Source organism: Amblyraja radiata, chromosome 4, assembly GCF_010909765.2.
Source record: "Amblyraja radiata isolate CabotCenter1 chromosome 4, sAmbRad1.1.pri, whole genome shotgun sequence".
Taxonomy (NCBI): Eukaryota; Metazoa; Chordata; class Chondrichthyes; order Rajiformes; family Rajidae; genus Amblyraja; species Amblyraja radiata.
The window spans coordinates 105103914-105127763 of NC_045959.1; the positions used below are offsets into that span (position 1 = coordinate 105103914).

Here is a 23850-nt window from a genome sequence, read left to right on the forward strand (position 1 = left end):
CTGTCCAATGGTTGTAACGCGCATGCGTGCCGATCGCCCCGTTGCGAGTGGTTGGAATGCGCATGCGTGCCGAACGCCCCGCCCCGCCCCATTTAACAGCTCGTTCAATGGTTGGAACATCGCCCCGCCCCATTGATTGGAATGCAGGGTACGCATGCGTGCCAACTGTCCCGCCCCACCATGTGAGCGCGCTTTGGAGAGAATGCGCATGCGGCTCAGTGAGAGCACCCGGGTGTGGTGATGCGCATGCGTAGCGATCTCCGCCCTGCAATGATCCGCCTGCCCGCTGAGAATACGCATGCGTGCGCACGCCGCGCTCCCCGACAGCCCCGCCCCCTCCCGCACCGCGACGGAGGTCACGTGAGGCGGCGGGCGGTTGTCTGCGCGACTCCGCGGGTGAAGAAGCGGCCCGAGGGCGGGAGGACGGACGGACGGACGATGTGGATCCTCAGGCCGGTGGCCCCGGGCAGAGGTACCGTGTGCTGCGCTGCCCGCCTTCATCTCGGAGCGGGAAGACACGAGTGCAATGGTCCTGACCGAGGGCTGCGCTGTCCTCCGCTGCGTTGGTCATAGAGTGATACAGCGTGGAAACCAACTTTGCCCAACACCGGCCAACATGTCCCAGCCGCGCCAGTCCCACCTGCCAGCGCTTGGTCCATATCCCTCCAAACCTGTCCTATCCATGTGACTGGTACACAAAATTGCTGGGGGAACTCAGCGGGTGCAGCAGCATCTATGGAGCGAAGGAAATAGGCGACGTTTCGGGCCGAAACCCTTCTTCAGACTGATAGGGGGTGGGGAAAGAAAGAAGGACAAAGGGAGGAGGAGGAGGAGCCCGAGGGCGGGCGGATGGGAGGAGACAGCTAGAGGGTGAAGGAAGGGGAGGGGAGGGGGGGAGGGGACAGCACGGGCTAGCCAAATTGGGAGAATTCAATGTTGATGCCAAGGGGACGCAAGGACCCCAGACGGAATATGAGGTGCTGTTCCTCCAATTTCCGCTGGTGCTCACTCTGGCAATGGAGGAGACCCAGGACAGAGAGGTCGGATTGGGAATGGGAGGGGGGGTTGAAGGGCTGAGCCACCGGGAGATCAGGTAGGTTATTGCGGACTGAGCGGAGGTGTTCGGCGAAACGGTCGCCCAACCTACGCTTGGTCTCACCGATGTAAATCAGCTGACATCTAGAGCAGCGGATGCAGTAGATGAGGTTGGAGGAGATAAGGGTGAACCTTTGTCGCACCTGGAACGACTGCTTGGGACCTTGAATGGAGTCGAGGGGGGAGGTGAAGGGACAGGTGTTGCATTTCTTGCGGTTGCAACGGAAAGTGCCCGGGGAGGGGGTGGTGCGGGAGGGAAGTGAAGAATTGACGAGGGAGTTGCGGAGGGAGCGGTCTTTGCGGAAGGCAGACATGGGGGGAGATGGGAAGATGTGGCGAGTGGTGGGGTCACGTTGGAGGTGGCGGAAATGGCGGAGGATTATGTGTTGTATTTGCCGGCTGGTGGGGTGAAAGGTGAGGACCAGAGGGACTCTGCCCTTGTTGCGTGTGCGGGGATGGGGAGAGAGAGCAGCGTTACGGGGTATGGATGAGACCCTGGTGTGAGCCTCATCTATGGTGGCGGAGGGGAATCCCCGTTCCCTGAAGAACGAGGACATTTCCGATGCCCTGGTATGAAATGTCTCATCCTGGGAACAGATGCGGCGTAGGCGGAGGAATTGGGAGTAGGGGATGGAGTCTTTACAGGGGGCAGGGTGGGAAGACGTGTAGTCCAGATAGCCATGTGAGTCAGTGGGTTTATAATGTATGTCGGTCAGGAGTCTGTCCCCTGCGATGGAGATGGTGAGGTCAAGGAATGGTAGGGAAGTGTCTGAAATCGTCCAGGTGTATTGGAGTGCCGGATGGAAGTTGGTGGTGAAGTGGATGAAGTCAGTCAGTTGTGTGTGGGTGCAGGAGGTGGCACCAAAGCAGTCGTCAATGTAGCGGAGGTAGAGGTCGGGGATGGGGCCCTGGTACGCATTGAACAAGGATTGTTCAACGTACCCGACAAAGAGGCAGGCGTAGCTGGGGCCCATGCGTGTGCCCATAGCTACGCCTTGTGTTTGGAGGAAATGGGAGGAGTCAAATGTAAAGTTATTGAGGGTGAGGACCAACTCCGCTAAGCGGAGGAGAGTGTCAGTGGCTGGGTATAGGTTGCTCCTCTGGTCGAGGAAGAACCGGAGGGCTCTGAGGCCATCCTGGTGGGGGATGGAGGTGTAGAGTGACCGGACATCCATGGTGAAGATGAGGGGGTGAGGGCCCAGAGAGTGGAATGCGTGGAGGCGGCGGAGAGTGTCTGAGGTGTCTAGAACATAGGTGGGGAGGGATTTGACCAAGGGGGATAGGATGGAGTCAAGGTATGTGGAGATGAGTTCGGTGGGGCACGAACAGGCAGAGACAATGGGTCTGCCGGGAGAGCCGGGTTTGTGGATTTTGGGGAGAAGGTAAAAACGGGCCGTGCGGGGCTGGGGAACGATGAGTTTGGAGGCTTGGTCAGGTAGGGCGTGGGAATTGATGAAGTCGGTGATGCATGTGACTGCTTAACTGTTTCTTAAACGATGGGATGGTCTCAGCCTCAACTCAAGCCTCCTCTGGCAGCTTGTTCCATTCACACACCACCCTTCTTTTTGAAAAAGTTACCCTTCAGATTCCTATTTAATCTTTTCTCCTCAATAGCAATGTTACAACATTTTGAGATTTTAAAAATCAAGTCTGCAGTTTATCCCATCAGATAAAGCATAAAAGGAAGTTTAATTTGACACCTAATTCACTTTCATATCTTCAGTATTAAAAAAGTTATGGCCATTTATATAGGGGGGTTGCACGGAAGGCCACTGGGTCATAGGGCTCGACGCACGTAGCCGCTAAATCCAACTGGAAGACATCCGTCACTTCTGGTATATGTTATTAATGCTAGAAACGCGTACTTCCCTACCTGTTAAAAACAGCCAAAATGTTGAATTTTTGCGCTGAAAAAAATTGTGGGAGTCGGGGTAAGTGTGAGAGACACGTACCCAACTTCAGAATTCCAAAAGTGAAGCGAAATGAAGGTATAGAGAAGCGATAATAGAATGGGACTACAGCAGCTAAAGTGCTTGGTAAACATTGGAAATATTGGGAATTATCGCGTTTGCTCACTGCATTTCATCAAGTAAGGCATTATTTGTGTTTTTTCTTGATTCCATTGGTATCTAAAAATTCTCAGAAGTGATAAATCTGGCTGTAAAATTTTCTTCAGATGCGTTTTCATTTTGTATCTAAAAACGCACAACTATGGGCGATTTAAAAAAATTACAGCCAGATTTATCACTTCTGAAACTTTTTAAATGCCAAAGGAATCAAGAAAAAACACAAATAATGCCTTACTTGATGAAATGCAGTGAGCAAACGGCCAATGTTCGCCAAGCACTCTGGCTGTTGTTGTCCCTTCAGCTTTCGCTTCTATCTGCCGTCATTTCTCCTCACTTTTGGAATTCTGAAGTATGCTAAATGTCTCTCACGCTTATCCCGATTTCCATAATTATTTAGTGCCTACCTGCAGTACATCGCGTGTAATCCATTTGGAGTAGGGTAGCAACAGTACGGGTCATGGGTTGTGACCCGACTGCCGTGAAACCTCCCTATACTCGTAAATTAGCATTTTGTTCCCTATTGCTTTTCCATTGATTTAACACAAAAGCTGTGGTCGAGGACAGTCAAATGCCCATTACTTTCTTAAAAATCAAGAGAATTGAAAGAAATTTTCAGTTATTATAGATTGAAACATTCTGAAACAAATATGAAACAATCTTACTTGGATGACCTGAAATTAAAGCATATAATTAGTTAGTTACCTACTTGTAGCTAATCACAAAATTAAATTACTAGATCTAAACATCTATCCATTTCTTAAGAAAAGATGAACATTTTTAAATAGCCTATGTGTCCAAATAACATTCACACAAGAATGCACAATATAACATGATTTTTAAATCTCATTGTCATGAATTTATAGGCCAAATGGAAGGAATTTAATGTTTAATTCCCGTAAATTAATGGCCATTTTAATCATCTTGTGAGTGGGTTTTTGTGGACGCGATAGATTGGAACATTGCGGATGCAGTAAATTTGAACCCCATATCGGCAGGAAAAACACTGCCGGTTCGTACAAGGAAATTTTGATTTAAGTCATCCTAAGAATCAAGTTTATATGTAAAATAAACGACTTACCTTATGTTTTGCCCCCTACGTGACATCCGTCCCGTTGACGGCGTTAGAAGTCACTTTTTTATTTTACTCCAGCGATTAAATTGTCCCTCAATTTTTTTTTAACAACTTCCGAGAATGGAAGTCGGAACGATTTTTCAGCATCAGCTAGCAGCCCGAGAAAATATATCTTGGACAGGCAGGAGAAAACGGCATTTTAATCCCGCCTCCGCCCCATCCCCCCCCCCCCCCCTCAAAGGCGCCAAATTCGCGCACACGGCCAGAACTGCAGCACCGCTGAAGGTAAGTATTGTAACATACCTACCTTAAACCTTTGACCTCTGGTCCTCGATTCCCCTACTCTGGGCAAGAGACTTTGCATCTACCCAATCTATTCCTCTCATGATTTTATACACCTCTTTGAGATCTTCAAGGAACTGAAGGACGCAAATGCAATGGTCCTGACCGAGCGCTGTGCGCCGGGGTTCGACCCCGCTGGGCCCTGGCAGGTTGCCCAGCTCCAGCCCAGCACTGGTGCAGCAGCCAGAGGATAGACACAAAATACTGGAGCAACTCAGCGGGTGACACAGCATCTTTGGAGAGAAGGAATGGGCGACGTTTCGGATCCCGCTGAGTTACTCCAGCATTTTGTGTCCATCTTTGATGTAACCTGTATCTTGACGTATAATCACCATCACTGTTGTCGCATAAGTTGGGAGGGTCATGTGCAAAGTCGCAATTAAATACTAACTTGGGCCTTAGAAGTCAGCGTCTCAATATCAACTGTTTCCAACTTGGTCCTGAAGGTCTTGATGTCGGGTGCAGTGCGAATGTCATGGTGGAGATGATTCCATTCGCAAATTGTCTTTGGGTACAGTGAATACCTATAACAGCCATTATTTGTTTGGATGATGTTGTATTTTAAAACCCCTGATTGCCTGGTCTTTGGTTGTCTGGATGAATTTGTAGATTGAAGATGTCTCTTGATGTTGCTTGGAATTAACCCATGAGTTTCTTTATAGATGGTCGGCAGGTGTAATTTGGTCCTACGTTCCAAACCAGCATCTGCAGTTCCTTCCTACACACCCCAATGTCCACTGTCCGCTCCTTCCACATATACTGACTTCCTCCAGTTTAGTTTAGTTTAATTTATTGTCACTTGTACCGAGGTACAGTGTGAAGCTTTTGTGTGCCATCCAGTAGCAGGAAGACAATACATGATTACAATCGAGCCATTTACAGTGTATAGATACATGATAAGGGAATAACATTTAGTGCAAGGTAAAACCAGCAAAGTCCGAACAAGGATAGTCTGAGGGTCACCATTGAGGTAAATAGTAGTTCAGCACTGCTGTCTGGTTGTGGTAGGATGATTTAGTTGCCTGATCCCAGCTGGGGAAAAAACCTCCAGGACCTCTCCTCTTTTGATTCACTTTCTGTACTGGCCGGCCTTTGTATCATTCATAACTGAATGTGTGAATGAAAGTGGAACAATTGGGCGCCACTTTTAACAGCTGTGAGGATGTTTCATATACAGAAAAAATATGAGAATTATTATTAAAATAAATTAGGGGAAGGGAAGGCTAAACTGATAGTCATAGTGTGATACAGTGTGGAAACAGGCCCTTAGTCCCAACTTGCCCACACCGGCCAACATGTCCCAGTTACACTAGTCCCACCTGCCTACATGTGGTCCATATCCTTCCAAACCTGCCCTATCTATGTACCTGTCTTAAATGTTGGGATAGTCCCTGCCTCAACAACCTCCTCCCGAAGCTTCTTTCATACAGCTATCATCCTTTGTGTGAAAAAATTCCTATTAATTCCTCAAATTCCTATTAAATCTTTTCACCTTAAACCTATGTCCTCTGGTCCTCAATTCACCTACTCTGGGCACGAGACTACCTGATCTATTCCTCTCATGATCTTATACACCTCTATAAGATCAGCCCTGGTGTGGGCCTGTTTGTCCGAAGGGCCACTTTCCAGGCTGTATGACTATGAGTCTATTTAAGCTCAGTTGCATCTTAATAAAAAATAATCAGAATCAGAATCACACTTTATTCTCCAAGTATGTTTTGCAACATATGAGGAATTTCATTGGTCAGGTCAGTCATACAATATAAACAGATCACTCAAAAAAACACATTTTAACATGAGCATCCACCACAGTGATTCCTACACATTCCTCACTGATGGAAGGCGAAATAAAGTTCAAGTCTATTCCTTTTGTTCTTCCTCGGTCGTGTGCCTCGAGCCCCCGTTGACGGGATGATCTTGACTCCCGTAGCCGGCGGCGTTCGGGCCCTCCGCGTCGATGTGATCTACTCCTGCACCGGGGGGGGGGGGGGGGGATGTCAGCACCTCGCGCTGGGTGATCGAACCTCGCGTCGGGGCTGGTCGAACCTTTCGCGACGTTGGAGCTCCCGACTAGCCTCACCCGAGACTGCAAGCCCTTGGTGGTGATTCCCCGGTGGGATCGATCCCAGGCAAGGGATCAGCTCTGATGTTAAGTCCGCGCCCCGCGGTGGGGCTCACCACAGTCCGAGGAGGCTTCCAGCTCCATCGATGGTAGGCCACAGAGCCCGGAGAATGTGATCCGAAAATTGATCACATCTCCAGGAAGGTAAGAACTTGAAGAAAAGTTTCCCCCGATCCTCACCCACGTCCCCCCACATAAAACAAACCGAAGAACATTAAAACAAACTTTTAACGCACTAAAAAATAACAAAAAGAAATAAAAAACTAACAGACTGCCGGCAGGGCGGCCCTGGTGGTCTATAAAATAATTAAATTATAATTAAGGTATGGGTGATGTCCCTAACAGTTTTATTCTTGTTTCTCACTCATAATGGTTTCCTTGACTCTCGTTGGCACAACATGTTGAGAAATAGCAATAAAAGGTTCCAAAGGTGATGGAAAGACTGGAGGAAAGATTAGGTGCTGAGTGATGAGGCAAATGCCTGCACTGAGGAGGCATTTAAACACACCTGAGCAATTGCAAACACCTGTGGAGCCATGTGTCCCAAACATTATGGTGCCCTGAAATGGGGGTACCATGTATAAACACAACTGTAATTTCTAAATGGTGAAACCAAAATGTGTAAAAATACCCTTTAATAAAATCTGACAATATGCACTTTAACCACATGTGTTTTTTTTACAGAGGCAAATAAATAAATGATGGGTCTTTGTCCCAAACATCATGGAGGGCACTGTATGTAGATGGGAACATGTCATGGAGTTGGCAGAACATATTGTGGGGAAAATCTTATGATTCTTTTGAATACATTTCATGTAAAAGCTAATGTATAACCAATAATCTAGATAATTTCTGAACATTTACTATGTATGGTACTGATCATATCGAGGTATATAAAATCATGAGTGGAATAGGTTAGGTGGACACACAGTTTCTCTTGCCCAGAGTAGGGGAATCGAGAAACAGGACATAGGTTTAAAGTGAAGGGGGAAAGATTTAATACGAATCTGAGGGGTTACCTTTTCACACAAAGGGGGTGGGTGTATGGAACTACAGGTAAATTGAAAGGACAGGTTTAGAGAGATTTGGGGCCAAACGCAGGCAGGTGGGACTACTGTAGATGGGACATGTTGGTCGTGTGGACAAGTTGGGCTGAAGGGCCTATTTCCATGCTGTATAACACTACTGCAGCTAGAGTTATTATTACGCCTGTTTTTCAACTCAAACCAATTGGATAGAAATTATAAATTTAAATTCCACTTCATCTTTTTCTTACGTTACAGAAGGACCTTACTATTTATTGGTTGGTGTGAATTACATTGTTGGACGAAAAAATTGTTTAATCCTTCTCCATGAAGATCAGTCCATCAGTCGCTCTCATGCTCAGCTTTCGGTTGTTCACCCTGAGGCAAATCTGGTAATCAGTCACATGTCAATTTTTCTTCTGTAGATTTCACCAGTATTACTTTTCTTATATTAGAACCTTAACTTGTCATTAGGGTTGCATTTCATTATCACTGTCATCTTAGTTATCACTGTCATTTTAGTTATTGTCAGTATTGCGGGTTTGATTTGGAGGAGAAACTAAGAACATGTCACTTATGTCCCACCTGGCGATTTTTTTCGGCGACTGCCGGCATCATTGACTGACGTATCTAGAACCAGGGGCCACAGTTTAAGAATAAGGAGTAAGCCATTTAGAACGGAGACGAGGAAACACTTTTTCTCACAGAGAGTGGTGAGTCTGTGGAATTCTCTGCCTCAGAGGGCAGTGGAGGCAGGTTCTCTGGATGCTTTCAAGAGATAGCTAGATAGGGCTCTTAAAAATAGCGGAGTCAGGGGATATGGGGAGAAGGCAGGAACGGGGTACTGATTGTGGATGATCAGCCATGATCACATTGAATGGCGGTGCTGGCTTGAAGGGCTGAATGGCCTACTCCTGCACCTATTATCTATTGACTATTGTCACCGAAAAAGTTGCGGCGTGATGACGTATTGATGCGCGATGTTTCCTCAAGTGTCACAACATTTTTATTGTCGCCGCTGGATTGTGAAATGTTCAAAATCTTTCAGTGACCCTGAAACGTCAGTCAATGATGCCGGCAGTTGCCGAAAAAATCGCCAAGTGGGACAGGCCCTTTAGTTTCTATGAACAATGAATGGAATAGGAATAGGTTTACTATTGTCACATGCGTTGAGGTACAGTGAAAAGCTTTGTTTTGCATGCTATTCAATCATATTAGATAATACTATACATAAATACAATTGAGCTAAACTCAAGTACTTGGATGGTACAATGGCAGCAACAGAGACCCAGGTTCGATGCTGACTACAAGTGCTGTCTATGGAATTTATACATTCTCCCTGTGACTGCGTGGGTTTCTCCAGGTGCTCTGGTTTCCTCCCACACTCCAAAAATATCCAGGTTTCTATGTTCATTTGCTTCACTAAAATTGTAAATTGTCCCTAGTGTGTTGGTCTATGGGGTGATCTAAAGTAAAGTATCATAGGTAGCGTGAAGGGAAAAATACTGAGTGCAGAATATAGTTCCCAGCATTACAGTGCAACAATTCTAGGTGAGTTTGGGAGCCAAGACAACAAGACAATTAATTCTTGTTCAAGGCACTTGGACCATTTATACGATGTCCGAACTCGCAAACCACCTGGTAGCCTGGTAGAAAGAAGGTTAAACCTGGAACCACTCTGAGAGTGAAAGAAAGTGCAAGTACCTGCTGGTCTTGGAATAGCAACAGCTGGTTAAAGCACACGGTATTGCGGGTTCAGTATTGATGTGGGTAGAGAACTGGCTGGCAAACAGGAAGCAAAGAGTAGGAGTAAACGGGTCCTTTTCACAATGGCAGGCAGTGACTAGTGGGGTACCGCAAGGCTCAGTGCTGGGACCCCAGCTATTTACAATATATATTAATGATCTGGATGAGGGAATTGAAGGCAACATCTCCAAGTTTGCGGATGACACTAAGCTGGGGGGCAGTGTTAGCTGTGAGGAGACTGCAAGGTGACTTGGATAGGCTGGGTGAGTGGGCAAATGTTTGGCAGATGCAGTATATTGTGGATAAATGTGAGATCCACTTTGGTGGCAAAAACAGGAAAGCAGACTATTATCTAAATGGTGGCCGATTAGGAAAAGGGGAGATGCAACGAGACCTGGGTGTCATGGTACACCAGTCATTGAAAGTAGGTATGCAGGTGCAGCAGGCAGTGAAGAAAGCGAATGGTATGTTAGCTTTCATAGCAAAAGGATTTGAGTGTAGGAGCAGGGAGGTTCTACTGCAGTTGTACAGTGTCTTGGTGAGACCACACCTGGAGTATTGCGTACAGTTTTGGTCTCCAAATCTGAGGAAGGACATTATTGCCATAGAGGGAGTGCAGAGAAGGTTCACCAGACTGATTCCTGGGATGTCAGGACTTTCATATGAAGAAAGACTGGATAGACTCGGCTTATACTCGCTAGAATTTAGGAGATTGAGAGGGGATCTTATAGAAACTTATAAAATTCTTAAGGGGTTGGACGGGCTAGATGCAGGAAGATAAGGGGGACAGGCACAGCTTAAGGATAAGGGGGAAATCCTTTAAGACCGAGATGAGAAAAACATTTTTCACACAGAGAGTGGTGAATCTCTGGAACTCTCTGCCACAGAGGGTAGTTGAGGCCAGTTCATTGGCTACATTTAAGAGGAAGTTAGATGTGGCCCTTGTGGCTAAAGGGATCAGGGGGTATGGAGAGAAGGCAGGTACGGGATACTGAGTTGGATGATCAGCCATGATCATATTGAATGGTGGTGCAGGCTCGAAGGGCCAAATGTCCTACTCCTGCACCTATTTTCTATGTATCTATGGTTGCTATTATGCAAAGACAAGGAATAAAGACAGCACAGTAGCACTGCTGGTAGAGCTTCTGTGTCACAGAGCCAGAGTGCCTGGTTTGATCTGAATCTCCAATGCTGTACGTGGGGAGTTTACATGTTCTCCCTCTGACTGCCTGGGTTTCCTACGATGCTCCGGTTTCCTCCCATATGCCAAAGATATGCAGGTTAGATGTGCCTCAATGATAGAGTGAATAAATTCGGAAGTGCCAATTTTATTGATGTGTTAGTCAAACAATCCCTGCTTCAAACAGTTGGAACTAAAGTTTATGTTTGTTAGCAACCTGGCGACCACAGGCTACCACATTGAGATGGATTTGGCACCTTGTTTTTGGTTCTTATGCACGGCTTTTAAAAATGTCAGATTGAAGGTACATCATTCCGCATTGCTCAAACATAATAAGATGTAAGATAATAAGAGTTAGATAGAGCTCTTAAAGGGATATGGGGAGAACAGGAACTGGGTACTTATTATTATTTATTCAAATCATTTGCTATGTCGCTCTTCCAGGGAGATGCTAAATGCATTTCGTTGTCTCTGTACTGTACACTGACAATGACAATTAAAATTGAATCTGAATCTGAATCTGGATGATCAGCCATGATCACATTGAATGGCCTACCCCTGCGCCTATTGTCTATTGTAACAAGTATGTACTAATATTGCCTTGACCTTAATACCCCAATGACAGCGCTTTAATTTTAGCATCTGCTATGTATGCAGCAATATTGGTAAAAACATGAATAACAGTAGCACTTGACGTCAGTACACATTATGAGGGCACCGCAGCAGAATTTCATGACGTCAGACTAGGAAACATAGAAACATAGAAAATAGGTGCAGGAGGAGGCCATTCGGCCCTACGAGCCAGCACAGCCATTCATTGTGATCACGGCTGATCGTCCCCTATCAATAACCCGTGCCTGCCTTCTCCCCATATCTCTTGACTCCACTAGCCCTTAGAGCTCTATCTAACTCTCTCTTAAATCCATCCAGTGACTTGGCCTCCACTGCCCTCTATGGCAGGGAATTCCATAAATTCGCAACTCTCTGGGTGAAAATGTTTTTTCTCACCTCAGTCTTAAATGACCTCCCCTTTATTCTAAGACTGTGGCCCCTGGTTCTGGTCTCACCCAACATTGGGAACATTTTTCCTGCATCTAGCTTGTCCAGTCCTTTTATAATTTTATATGTTTCTATAAGATCTCCCCCTCATCCTTCTAAACTCCAGTGAATACCAGCCTAGTCTTTTCAATCTTCCCTCATATGACAGTCCCGCCATCCCAGAGATCAATCTCGTGAACCTACGCTGCACTGCTTCAATCACAAGGATGTCCTTCCTCAAATTAATAGACCAAAACTGTACACAATACTCCAGATGTGGTCTCACCAGAGCCCTATACAACTGCAGAAGAACCTCTTTACTCCTATACTGAAATCCTCTTATTATGAAGGCCAACATTCCATTAGCTTTCTTCACTGCCTGCTGTACCTGCACGCCAACTTTCAGTGACCGGTGTACAAGGACACCCAGGTCTCGCTGCACCTCCCCCTTACCTAACCTAACCCCATTGAGATAATAATCTGTCCTCTTGTTTTTGCCGCCAAAGGGATAACCTCACATTTATCTATATTATACTGCATCTGCCACGCATCTGCCCAGTCACTCAACCTGTCCAGTTCACCCTGCAACCTCCTAACATCCTCTTCACAGTTCACACTGTCACCCAGCTTTGTGTCATCCGCAAACTTGCTAGTGTTGCTCCTAATTCCCTCTTCCAAATCATTAATATATATGGTAAATAGTTGCGGCCCCAACACCGAGCCTTGCGGCACTCCACTCGCCACTGCCTGCCATTCTGAAAAGGGCCCGTTCACTCCTACTCTTTGCTTCCGGTCTGCCAACCAATTTTCTATCCATGTCAACACCCTACCCCCAATACCATGTGCTCTAATTTTAGTCACCAGTCTCCCGTGCGGGACCTTATCAAAGGCTTTCTGAAAGTCTAGATACACTACATCCACTTCATCCATTTTACTTGGTACATCCTCAAAAAATTCCAGATTAGTCAAGCATGATTTCCCTTTCATAAATCCATGTTGACTTGGACTAATCCTTTTACTGCTATCCAAATGCCCCATTATTACCTCTTTAATAATTGACGAGCATCTTTCCCACCACCGAAGTCAGGCTAACTGGTCTGTAATTCCCCGTTTTCTCTCTCGCTCCTTTCTTGAAAAGTGGGATAACGTTAGCTATCCTCCAATTTATTCTTAGCACTGTGAAATCTTAACAATGAATATTTTGTGTTCTGGTTTTGTTTACGTTTTCTTTATAGAACAACATGGCCAATAGATCTGTACTGACATTAAAAGATAATTCAAAATATGGGACTTTTGTAAACGAGACGCGATTACAAAACAACAGCCCAAGGATCTTGAAGTCAGGCGATGCGGTCACATTCGGCGTTTTTGACAGCAAATTCAGGTAGCCAATTTCTGTTTTGGACTAACATTTTTTTTTTAAATGATCACAAATTAACATTTGAATTAAGTGTCCCCTGTTTGATTAAGAATCCTGCTATTGTGACCATAGAAAAGTTACATGTCACGTGAGATAATTTAAAGATAAAATTATATTGCTGCTGGTAAATTTATGTACTCTCATTTAAATGTTTTTATTTTATCTGTTTGCATACACATGCACCTCATTTTTTATGCGCGAGTTGCATTGTTGAAAAGTGGTGCGTTAATTCAAATATGCGTAAATTTAACATCACCTGACTGCGCTGTCAGCAGTAAATTTGAGCATGTTATTCTGAAAATACCTGAACGTATATCGGTCTGAAGAAGGGTTCTGAGTCTAAACGGCTCCTATTTCTTTTTCCCAGAGATGCTGCCTGACCTGCTCGGTTACTCCAGCATTTTGTATCTAGTGCGTAAATCAAGCTTTGGTATTAAAGGAAAAAGCCTGTTATTTTAAAAAATGCAAAAATCAAGCACGCGTAAAAGGCGAGGTGCCTGTCTCATTGTCCCATTCCAATGTTTGAAGATGGAGTTCCCCAAGGTTGGCACCAAAATATATACACAAAATGCAGACTTAGCAAGTCAGGCAGTATCTCTGGGGAAAAATAAATAGGTGATGTTTCGGGTCAGAACCCTTCTTCAGACTTTTGGGGGTGAAGAAGACTGAAGAAAGGTTGCTACCCGAAACTTTTCTCCAGCGATGCTGCCTGAAAGGTGAGTTACTCCAGCATTCTGTGTCTATCTTTGGTATAAACCAGCATCTGCAATTCTTTTCTACACCAAAACATTGGTACTAACCTTGGTGAATCTCTTGAGCTCACTGGTCGTATCTGAAGCAGCTCCTCAGCTGCATTATTCCCTCACAACAGCTGTGTGGTGTCTTCAGTGCAGGGTCTTTCCAATCAGATGTGATGAGCTGTGCCTTCAAAAATGTTGAAGTTACTCCTGCCCCAAACTGTTTGGTTTCTGCAGCTTTCAAAAAAATTGAATGCCTTTCATGTAAATGTTCATGATTTAAAAACGCCATTAAATGTTTTAGTGTAGGTGAAAAAAAACACTTGGAAACCTACTTGGAGATGCTTCATTTATATCAGCTTGGTTGAATATTTAATTAAACACCTTTCTGTTTGTCTGTGGCTGTTTCTTCCAGTTAATACTGCTTGATTAATGATGAAAAGATTGGTGAGAAATCTGCTCTTCCACTACAACCCTCTCCTTCTGGACTCAATCAATGGACAAATGGCAAAGCACAGTTGTTTCCTAGAGTGGTGACTAAAGGGCCTGTCCCACTTGGCCGTCACGCAGATGGCACGCAAAGATATTGTACATATTTGAGAGTTTAAAGCTGGGGTGGGAGATTGCAACCTTCACGTGGACCACCCTGTTTCGACGAATGCAATCAACCTAGCGTGCACAAACAGAACAAGTTGTCTTACAACTTTAGGCTGTGCACACCATACGCAAGAAGAAGAAGAGTTTTTAATCTCAGTTTCTCCTGTGGTGCCTTACTGAGTGCAAAAATTCTACAACATTTTCAGTAGCCAATGCAGCTCCAACACATTTGTTTATTTGTTCTTAATTCCAGTAATAAGCTCATCGAATGACGCATAAATGATGACGCCCAAGTTGGACAGGCCCTTAACCTGAAATGTTGAACATCCCTTTGTATCCACAGATACTGCTTGACTTGTTGAACCAAATATTTCTTGTTGTAGATAAGATCCAATTTAACCATTTCATCTGTGCCTTGATTTAAAACAGCATTTCTAAATTGGAAACATTGAAAGAAGTCACAAATTATGTTGAAATTCCTGTTTCTCCCTCAGCCCATATGCATTAATTGTCAGTTACATAAGGGAAGGAATTATAATTAAACAACACTTTACATCTACTTCTGATATCTTCAGGAATTTTATTTATGCGGTGTATTGATTTTAAATGAATATCCTCTTCAAATAAACAATTGTTATGATCTGATGCAAGTAAATAGATTTCTGAAAGATCTAATCAGAGCAAGTAGCATCTATGGAGGCAAAGGGATGGTTGTCCTTTGGTGTTGAGACTGCATCAGGATTTGATTGAATGGTTCTATTTCCTTTCTATGAAGCAAACAGCTTACACGTTGGTGAACTGAATGTAGACAATTTGGATGCTGCCAACATGATTTGAATGTGCACTAAAATGTCCGATGTGAACATTTCTACAATGTCTAAATGTATTTTCCAATCTTCAGGGTAGAATATGAACCCCTGGTCATTAGTTCTTCCTGCTTGGAAGTGCCAGTTAAAATTGCACTAAACCATTCGATTCAACAACTTGGAGGTCATGTTGCCAAGAATTGGACGAAGGATAGCACTCATCTCGTTATGTCATCGGTAAAGATTACAGTGAAGGTCAGTGGAATTGAATAAAGTAAAATGTTACTCACTCTTCCATGTTTTGTGGGAGATGTCAACAAAATGTTAAACTATACGAGGCATAGGTTACCTCAACTATTATAACAATTCTTTACTTCTGTTGTTAATTGGAAGCAACACCAAATGAATCAGATACTTGTAATTTCCAAGTATTTATTTACTTAAATCTTCTGCACATTAGCAGGAGTAGTTCAAGTGACTCTCAAGCCTGCAACAATGATTTTATGATATTCCATGTACTCAGACATGGTTTTGTAACATCCCTATAATCTTGGGATCAGGTTTCAAAACCATTATTATTCTTATATTTCAATGCACAGTATGAGTATCCACAGTACTCTATAAGGTTGGAAATTCTAACAATTTAAGATCCTTTAAATAAAATGTATCATATTGCCCCTAAATGGCTAAACCCTGATATCCTAATTTTTAAAAGAAGAAATGCTAAGATTTTGAAAGCACTGAGTAGTTTCTATCAATAAACTTTATCTATTGAGAATTCCAAATCTTCCAAAAAATATTTTGTATATGCCTGGTGTGGCCTAAAGCATAACATTTTATTTTTTTTTAGTATATTTGGGAGTTCTTTTTAAACATAACCTGAAACGTTTAAAGGCGTAGAATAATGCCGCATGGAAAGAGGTCCACCAGGTCTTTGCAGATTATCAAGCACCCAGTTAATATAATCATACACTAATCCCATTTTATTCTGCCCATATTTCCAACAACTTTAGACTTTTGAGAAACAGCGCGGAAACAGGCCCTTCGGCCCACCGGGCCTGCGCCGACCAGCAATCATCCTGTACACTAGCACTATCCTACACACAAGGGACAATTTACAATTTTACCAAAGCCAATTAACCTACAAACTTGTACGTCTGTGCAGTGGGAGGGAACCAGAGCACCCGGAGAAAACCCACGTGGTTAAGGGGAGAACATACAAATTCCATACAGAGAACACCCGCGGTCAGGATCAAACCCAGATCTCTTGCGCTGTAAATTTTCCTCCAGATTTTACCACTCACATTCGTACTTGCCTATTACTGACCTTGGAAGCTACTGGGATGAGTGTGGGCTGAAACTGGAACATCGAAAGAAAATGTATATGGTCACCTGGAGAATGGGCAAACTCAATGCAGCCAGTTTTGGAAGTTAGGATTAAACGGAGGTCACTGGAGGACTCAGACGGACTCTACGTGCTCCAACACGGTCTCACACTATTTGGAAAAACGTAATCAAAACCCAGAGCAGTATGCTTTAAAATACAGATGCATATTGATAGAGAAATTAGGCCATTGTATCTGGATTTATTATTTTTAGATGTCCTGAATAGATTTTCATTGAAAACAAATTCACCCAGTATTTTAGTGGTACCTGAGATACTTTGATCTTGTGACAATGCTTTCAAATCACCCCAAACTCTTGCTTTTTGCTCACCTTCTCCAGCCCTACAACCACGTGAACCTTGAAATTTCCCAAACCTTTTTACTTCTCTTTAAAACACTAATGCAAACTTTGATCAAGTTTCTCCCTGTTTAGTTCAGTGCCAGATTTTGTTTTGAGATCCTTACTAGTGTTCTTTTTAAATATGTATGAAGGATATTTAGACAACATCAAATGTAATTTTTGTGGTAGCATTAGAGGGGATAATTGCATTTTCTAAATGGTCATATTTCTCTAGTTTATTACGAATATATAATTTGAGTTGATTCCATTTTCAAAAAAATGTATTTGAATTGTATGAACAAACAAGACTTCATTAATTATGTATCAAATAGATTTCAGAAAGAAATTGGTGCCTTTTCCATTTCTTGGACAAATTATTGTACATTTGTATTTGTCCAGGAAGTGTATTAGGTTCTGTGGGTGACAATATTGGCTTAACAATTGAGTGCTATTCTTCATAATAATTCTTATGCTTGCTTTTTAAGACCATATGCGCAATGATCTGTGGTCGACCGATAGTAAAACCAGAATACTTTGTCGATCTTATTGAAATAATCCGAAATAGAAGACAAATACCCAATCCAGAAAGGTAAGTTGAATGTATCAACCTCCTTAAACATTCACAAAAATACACATTTATCTACAAAAGGTGCCAATCATTTGAAATAAAAAATTGGGAACAGAGAACAAAAGAAAATATGCACAGTTGTCCTTTGATTCTTATTACTGTATTTTCTATGAAATTGTTAAATTATTAACTTGAACCACCAGGGGGCGCCGAATGATGGCTGCCTCGCCAATGGTCTGTCTCATCTTTTTCCTTTGTGTTTTTAGTTTGTTGCAAAACGTATGTTTTAGTTTATCTTTAGCTTTGTGTTATGTGGGGGGGAACTATTTTTATCTCTTTCCTCGATGGAGATGCAACTTTTTTCGTGTCGTATCTCCGTCTGCACTGTGGCCTAACATCGTGGAGCTGGTGGCCTGTTGCTGGGACCTCTGAGCTCCAACCGCGGGAGCCTGCGGACTTTAACATTGTGAAGCTCGCGTTTCCTGGTTAAGGACCGGCTTCGGGAGCTCCACGTCACGGGAGCTTCGGCCGCGCTGACGTGGGTGCTTTGATCGCCGGCTGCGGGAGCTTCAATCGCCCCGACTGCGGCCTGGTACATGAACTCTTGAAATATCTTCTGTTGATAAACAAACCCTTCATTATTTTCAATCGGAACTGTGATGTCAAATCCCTTTAATTTTCATTCTCTGCAGTTATTCCCCTCCTATTGATGAACCTAGTATCAAGCCTGGAGAGCTGGATATTACAGTGAAACCTGAACGAAAATCGACTTTTAGAGGCAAAACATTCTTCTTTTTAAATGCAAAACAGGTAATGATGACTTTTAGAAGAAAAAGTAACCCATAACAGTATTGGATTTAGTAGTGACCTTCAGCTAATTGTTTCGTGAAACATTTGCCCTAGTTATCAGCTTCAGCATATGAATTATGCTCAAAGGAAATTACTCAAATAGAAACAGATAAACAATATCAATACGAAGCTTCTGTTGTAAAGGGGTGGAGAATTATACACTGTTTAAAGCCATCTTTAAGCAGCATAGCATAATCAGGAATATATACCAATATTTTATTCTATTTATGCACTACAGCTTACATAAATTTCTGCAGGGCCTCAATGGACCAAACAAATGTAAGAATCAATAAAATCCCCAGTATGGATTTCATGTGGAGACTTGTGTGGATCCCATCAGAAGCATTATCCTCGCCTAACAAACAGTGCTTTGTGTGTATTCCTGATGTGTGTATTCCTGATAGTTCTCAACCATTCTCCCTGAAGTGTGCTCCAGCATTTGGTTAGGTCATATACCTCAGTTCTATATATGTAGTTTGCAATGGGTATCATGTGATACCCATTGCAAATGAAAAACAAAACACACTCTCAGTCTTAAAAGCACAGCAGATCACAGCTATCTTCATCATCCTCCATAGAGGATTGCAGCACATTCTTGGATTTATCCAGTCACCTGAAGCAACTCTTGAGCCACTTAAATATATTCAGTCACTCCATGATAACTAAATAACTAGTTGCACTATTCTAGACTTTTATACATTTGATTTTAGAGATGCAGTATTGAAACAGGCCCTTTGGCCTGCCTATTCCTCAACGACCAGCGATCACCCCATATACTAGTTCTATCCTACACACTAGAGACAATTTACAATTTTACTAAAGCCAATTAATCTACAAACCTGTATGTCTTTGGAGCATGGGAGAAACCCGGAGCACCCGGGGACAAACCCACACGATCACGGGGAGAATGTACAAACTCCGTACAGACAGCACTTGTAGTCAGGGTTGAACCCAGGTCTCTGACGCCAAGGCAGTAACTACCGCTGCGCCACTGAGCCGTCCCTATTGCTACATTTTGTTAGTACCCAATGCTAAGATCAATTTTTGGCTTTCTGTTCAATGCCATCGTAGATTCACATAATTCATGTTGGTCATCTAATCCGTAAAAGTGTTTGAGATAAATTCTTCATCGTAGCTTCCTGTGTTCTGGGTGGAGAAGGGCACTTGAACATTGAATGAAGGGCTACCTTTGTTACTGATATAAATTTTCAGTGTTCTTGTCCATGTGATTGATATTTGGCATATTACTAAAACTAGTAAATCGGTAAAGCCACATTGCAAATGTGCTTGATGAGCTTCAGTTTGTATAACAGAGCATCAATAAATTGCCAAATATAATTCTCCCTCTTCCCTGAATTAAAACAAATTATCATGAGTACCTACGGTTGTACTAGGGTCAGTATACCTGGGGCCTGTATAATTGACTGCTGCAGTTTCAAGGCAAGTTGAGTTCATTATCACATGTGCAAGTACACTGAGGTAAAATACAATGACAGGCACGTGGCCTCAGACAAAAAAAACACTCATCACTCATAAGTCATACATAATGTACACAAAATCTCTAAAAAATAAAAATGAACACAAAATCTCTTAAAGGCGGTGCAGCAGTAGAGTTGCTGCTTTACAGCAACAAAGACCTGGGTTTGATTCTGACTATGGGTGCTTGTCTGTACGGAGTTTGTACGGTCTCCCCCTGACCTGCTTGGGTTTTCTCCGGGATCTCTGGTTTCCTCCCACACCCAAAAGACTATACAGACTTGTAGGCTAATTGGCTTGGTATAATTATAAATTGTCCCTAGTACGTGTAGGATAGTGTTAGTATGCGGGATTCACTGGTTAGTGCAGAATTAATTGGCAGAAGGGCCTGTTTCTGGGCTGCTTCTCTAAATTAAACTAAACTAATAAGAGACTGCAACAAAAAAAGATGTTAGTGCAAAAACATCTTTAGAAAGAAACACTTATGTGGTAGTGCAAGACATTGTAGTGCTCCTTTATTGAGAAGGGATTTGTGTTGAGTAGGTTGATTCAAGATCCAGATTAATGTGAAAGCCCTGTCCCATTGTTACGAGTTCATTCAAGAGTTGTCCCGAGTTTGCCCTGATTCGAACTCGGAGATTTACGGTAATGGCCGCTCGTAGGTACTCGGAGCTCTCGTGGACATTTTTCAACATGTTGAAAAACTTCACGAGTCTTCCCGAGTACCTGCCGTTAGCGTTACGAACTGCTAAGAGACGTCCCTGTGCTCCGACGTACCCTCTACGTTCATTCTACGTGCTTACCACGAGTTTGATTTTTTTTTAAACTCGGGAGAGCTCTTGAATGAACTCGTTCAGTGAGACAGGGCTTTAAGAAAGTATCTGTTCGTGGACCTGGTAGTGAGACGTGTCTCTTGCCCAATGGTAGCTGTGAGAAAAGACAACCCCCATCGGCTCCACTTGTCATTGGAAAGAACTTGAGCGGTCTGTTGGTCCCAGGTATTTAAATTGAAAATTCCCATTTGCTCTTGGCTCGATTGCTCCATTCGGGTTACTAGATTATTCACTTAATTAGCACATCTGATTAAACATTTGTTACTACCATATATTTCTGATTATCATTAACTAAACACATACCTTGTCTTGCAGTACAAGAGGCTGAGCACTGCTATAACATTTGGTGGAGGAGAAGCTAAAGTTTTGGAGAGTAGTGGCTCAAATATTTCATCCATTGAAGCAACAGGGAGCTGTATCGTTGAGGTTGGTGTGTCGGATTCTCAGAACTTGTCAAATGCAACAGAAAAATGGATTGAGTCGGTCATGAGAACCCTGCAACGGTATGAAATGTATTTTTATGCGGAATATAAGTCAATTATTTATATTAACCGGGGTATTAAATAAGTTTAACCCATCATATTCGACAGTGACTGTGGGGCGAAGGGTCTGTTTCTGTGCTATACTGTTATGTATATTGAGATTTGTTTGAATAATTTAGATATCCTTATTACACTGTTTTCTGGAAAGAAAATCTATGGTATATTACAAAAAAAAATGTGTTATATTAATTCATTCTTTCCCTGTATAAATATTGGCAGTCGACTAGCGTTACAGGAGCATGAGTTTAAAGGCTAGATCTGACTGTTGCCTTCCTACCAATTGGGATCTCACCATGTTTGTTCGTGTCTGATCTGGATGCTCAGGGTCCACCTTTCTTGAAGCCTACCAGATTCCAGCAGTGTGGCCAGAGCAGCGACAAGCCTTTGGTAGTGAAGCCCTGTACTCAAATAGTCACAAAAAGCTTTGAAAACCAGTAAAGCTCAACCTTAACTTTGACACTTGTCAATGCTGTAAAGGACTTGCATAGTTTTTGTTTTAAATATGAAGGACGTTCCGAAACAGACAATGGATGTTCCGTTGACAGATTTAAGTAAATAATTACTTGTTAAACTTATTTAATTTTTTTAAAATACGAGAACAAAAATAAGTCATAAAAAATTAACCTGTATTTCCCTTGGTTTTGCACCAATTGAAGTATATGAAAGCATTAGAGAGCTTTTAGAAAATAATTTACAAGAATCGAGGACCTGAGCTATAGGGGAAGGTTGGGCAGTCTTTATTCCTTGGAGCACAGGAAAATGAGGGATGATATTATAGAGTTATATAAGATAATTAGACTAAGTGGGACCCGTTGGGTCCCAGCATCACACGGGAGGGCTGGTCACCAAGCAATATTCCACCAATTCCAATATTGCTCGCCAGTGGGGGGAGGGGGGCTTTCTATTGCGCTAGTATGGGTGTTGTAGGCCGAAGGTACTGGTTTCCAGAGGGCTAGTATAAACTTGTTATAAAGGCGAGGCAAACAATTGGGCAGCAGCCACCCGACAACCAAAATTCATTGTGTGAACACAAACTTGTTAAAAAGTCGAGGCAAACAATTGGGCATCAGCCACCCGACAACCAAAATTCATTTTGTGAACACAAACTTGTTAAAAAGGCGAGGCAAACCATTAGGCAGCAGCCACCTTACAGCCTCAGAGAGCCGTGATCCTCCCACTTCCTGGGTCTGGCAGAGACTGAGTGAGGGACTACACTTACGGGATTTATAGTCCCTCCCCCTGCCGCCAGAGGGGGCAGCAGAGAGAATGGGGAATTTTTAAAAAACATTAATATCTCTCTGATTTTTCATCGATGGGAAAAATCCTCCGGTCCCGGAGGCGGAGGGGGGCTCTGAGCGAGGTGGCCAAAAATGACGGCTGTAGGTGGCGGCATTCACTCGGAAATCACGCCACAGCGAGCCAAAAGCGGTCAAGATCAGACTTTTAGTAATATAGATAGATGGGGAGTATAGAGAGAGTAAATGCACAGTCTTTTACTCAGATTGGGGGAATCAAAAACCAGGGACATAGATTTAGATGAGGAAGGTCCCCGGTTTTTGATAGGAATAGGATTCCTAAAGGAATAGGAATTTAATAGGAACTTGAGGGGCAACATTTTCACACACAGAGGATGGTGGGTTTCTGAAATGAGCTGCCAAAGGAGGTAGTTGAGGCAGGCACTATAACAACATTTAAAAGTTAATTGGACAGGAACATGGATAGGAAAGGTTTAGAGAGATATGGGCCAAACACGGACTGGTGGGGACAAGTGTAGATGGGGCATCTTGGTTGGAATGGGCAAGTTGGCCCCAATGGACTGTTTCTGTGCTGTATGACTCTATGAATGGTTCCTGTAACATGTGATTCACCACCCTTTGTGTAAAAAAAAAAAACAACTTGCCCCGCACATCTCCTTTAAACTTTGCCCCTCACCTCAACGCTAAGCCCTCTAGCATTTGAATTTTTCCATCTTGGGGGGGAGGGGGGGGGGGGGATTCTCAATGTCTAGTAGTTACATTTCATCAGTTGCATTTAAAGGCAGTTGCATTTATCCAGACAGATGAATCTTGGTCACACTAAGAGAAAAAATCACAAAGGTTGGACTACAATAAATATTTAATTATTGTTGTTTAATGGTTAATCCACTATGGATGGGTTCAAACAATGTAGTTCTGATATTGTACAGGCAAATTTTAAAACCATGAATATCCACCTAGTAGTACACAAGGGTGGATTTCTATATAGCTTGTCTCTTTAAATTACTTTTGTTTGTTCACCATTTGGTTGTCTTTTGATGGATCACACTTAAACCAGAATGTTTTCTGTTTGACTAGAAAAGAATTACGTGCTATACCCGAGGCAGAAATTGGTTTAGCCGTTATCTACAATTCAACAGATAATTATTGTAACCCTCGCAGCAAGCCTATTCCTGGTAAGTGTAAAAAGTATACTTTAGGATAATAATATGACCTCAACTGGATAGAAAAGAATGCATGTTCGAGAGAGCAGTATGTTCCAACGTTATTCTTTCTGAGTCGATAAATGCAAACATTTGCATCATCATCATAGTGTTGGTCCCAGAGTCAATATTCTGAGATTTCAAACATAG

At 43.1% G+C, this 23850-nt stretch overlaps 1 protein-coding gene across 2 annotated transcripts in view; it reads left to right on the forward strand.

Annotated features, from left to right (window-relative positions):
- Positions 1–333: 333 nt before the first annotated feature.
- The window catches only part of nbn (nibrin), a 62670-nt gene continuing 39153 nt past the window's right edge, over positions 334–23850 (forward strand). For both annotated transcript variants that reach the window (XM_033020161.1, XM_033020162.1), the window contains exons 1-8: positions 334–472; positions 7984–8117; positions 12925–13073; positions 15345–15504; positions 17460–17563; positions 18235–18352; positions 21016–21203; positions 23576–23673. In XM_033020161.1, coding sequence (XP_032876052.1) covers positions 439–472; positions 7984–8117; positions 12925–13073; positions 15345–15504; positions 17460–17563; positions 18235–18352; positions 21016–21203; positions 23576–23673 — 985 coding nt within the window. In that variant the 5' untranslated portion in view covers positions 334–438. The remainder of the gene's footprint in view (positions 473–7983; positions 8118–12924; positions 13074–15344; positions 15505–17459; positions 17564–18234; positions 18353–21015; positions 21204–23575; positions 23674–23850) is intronic.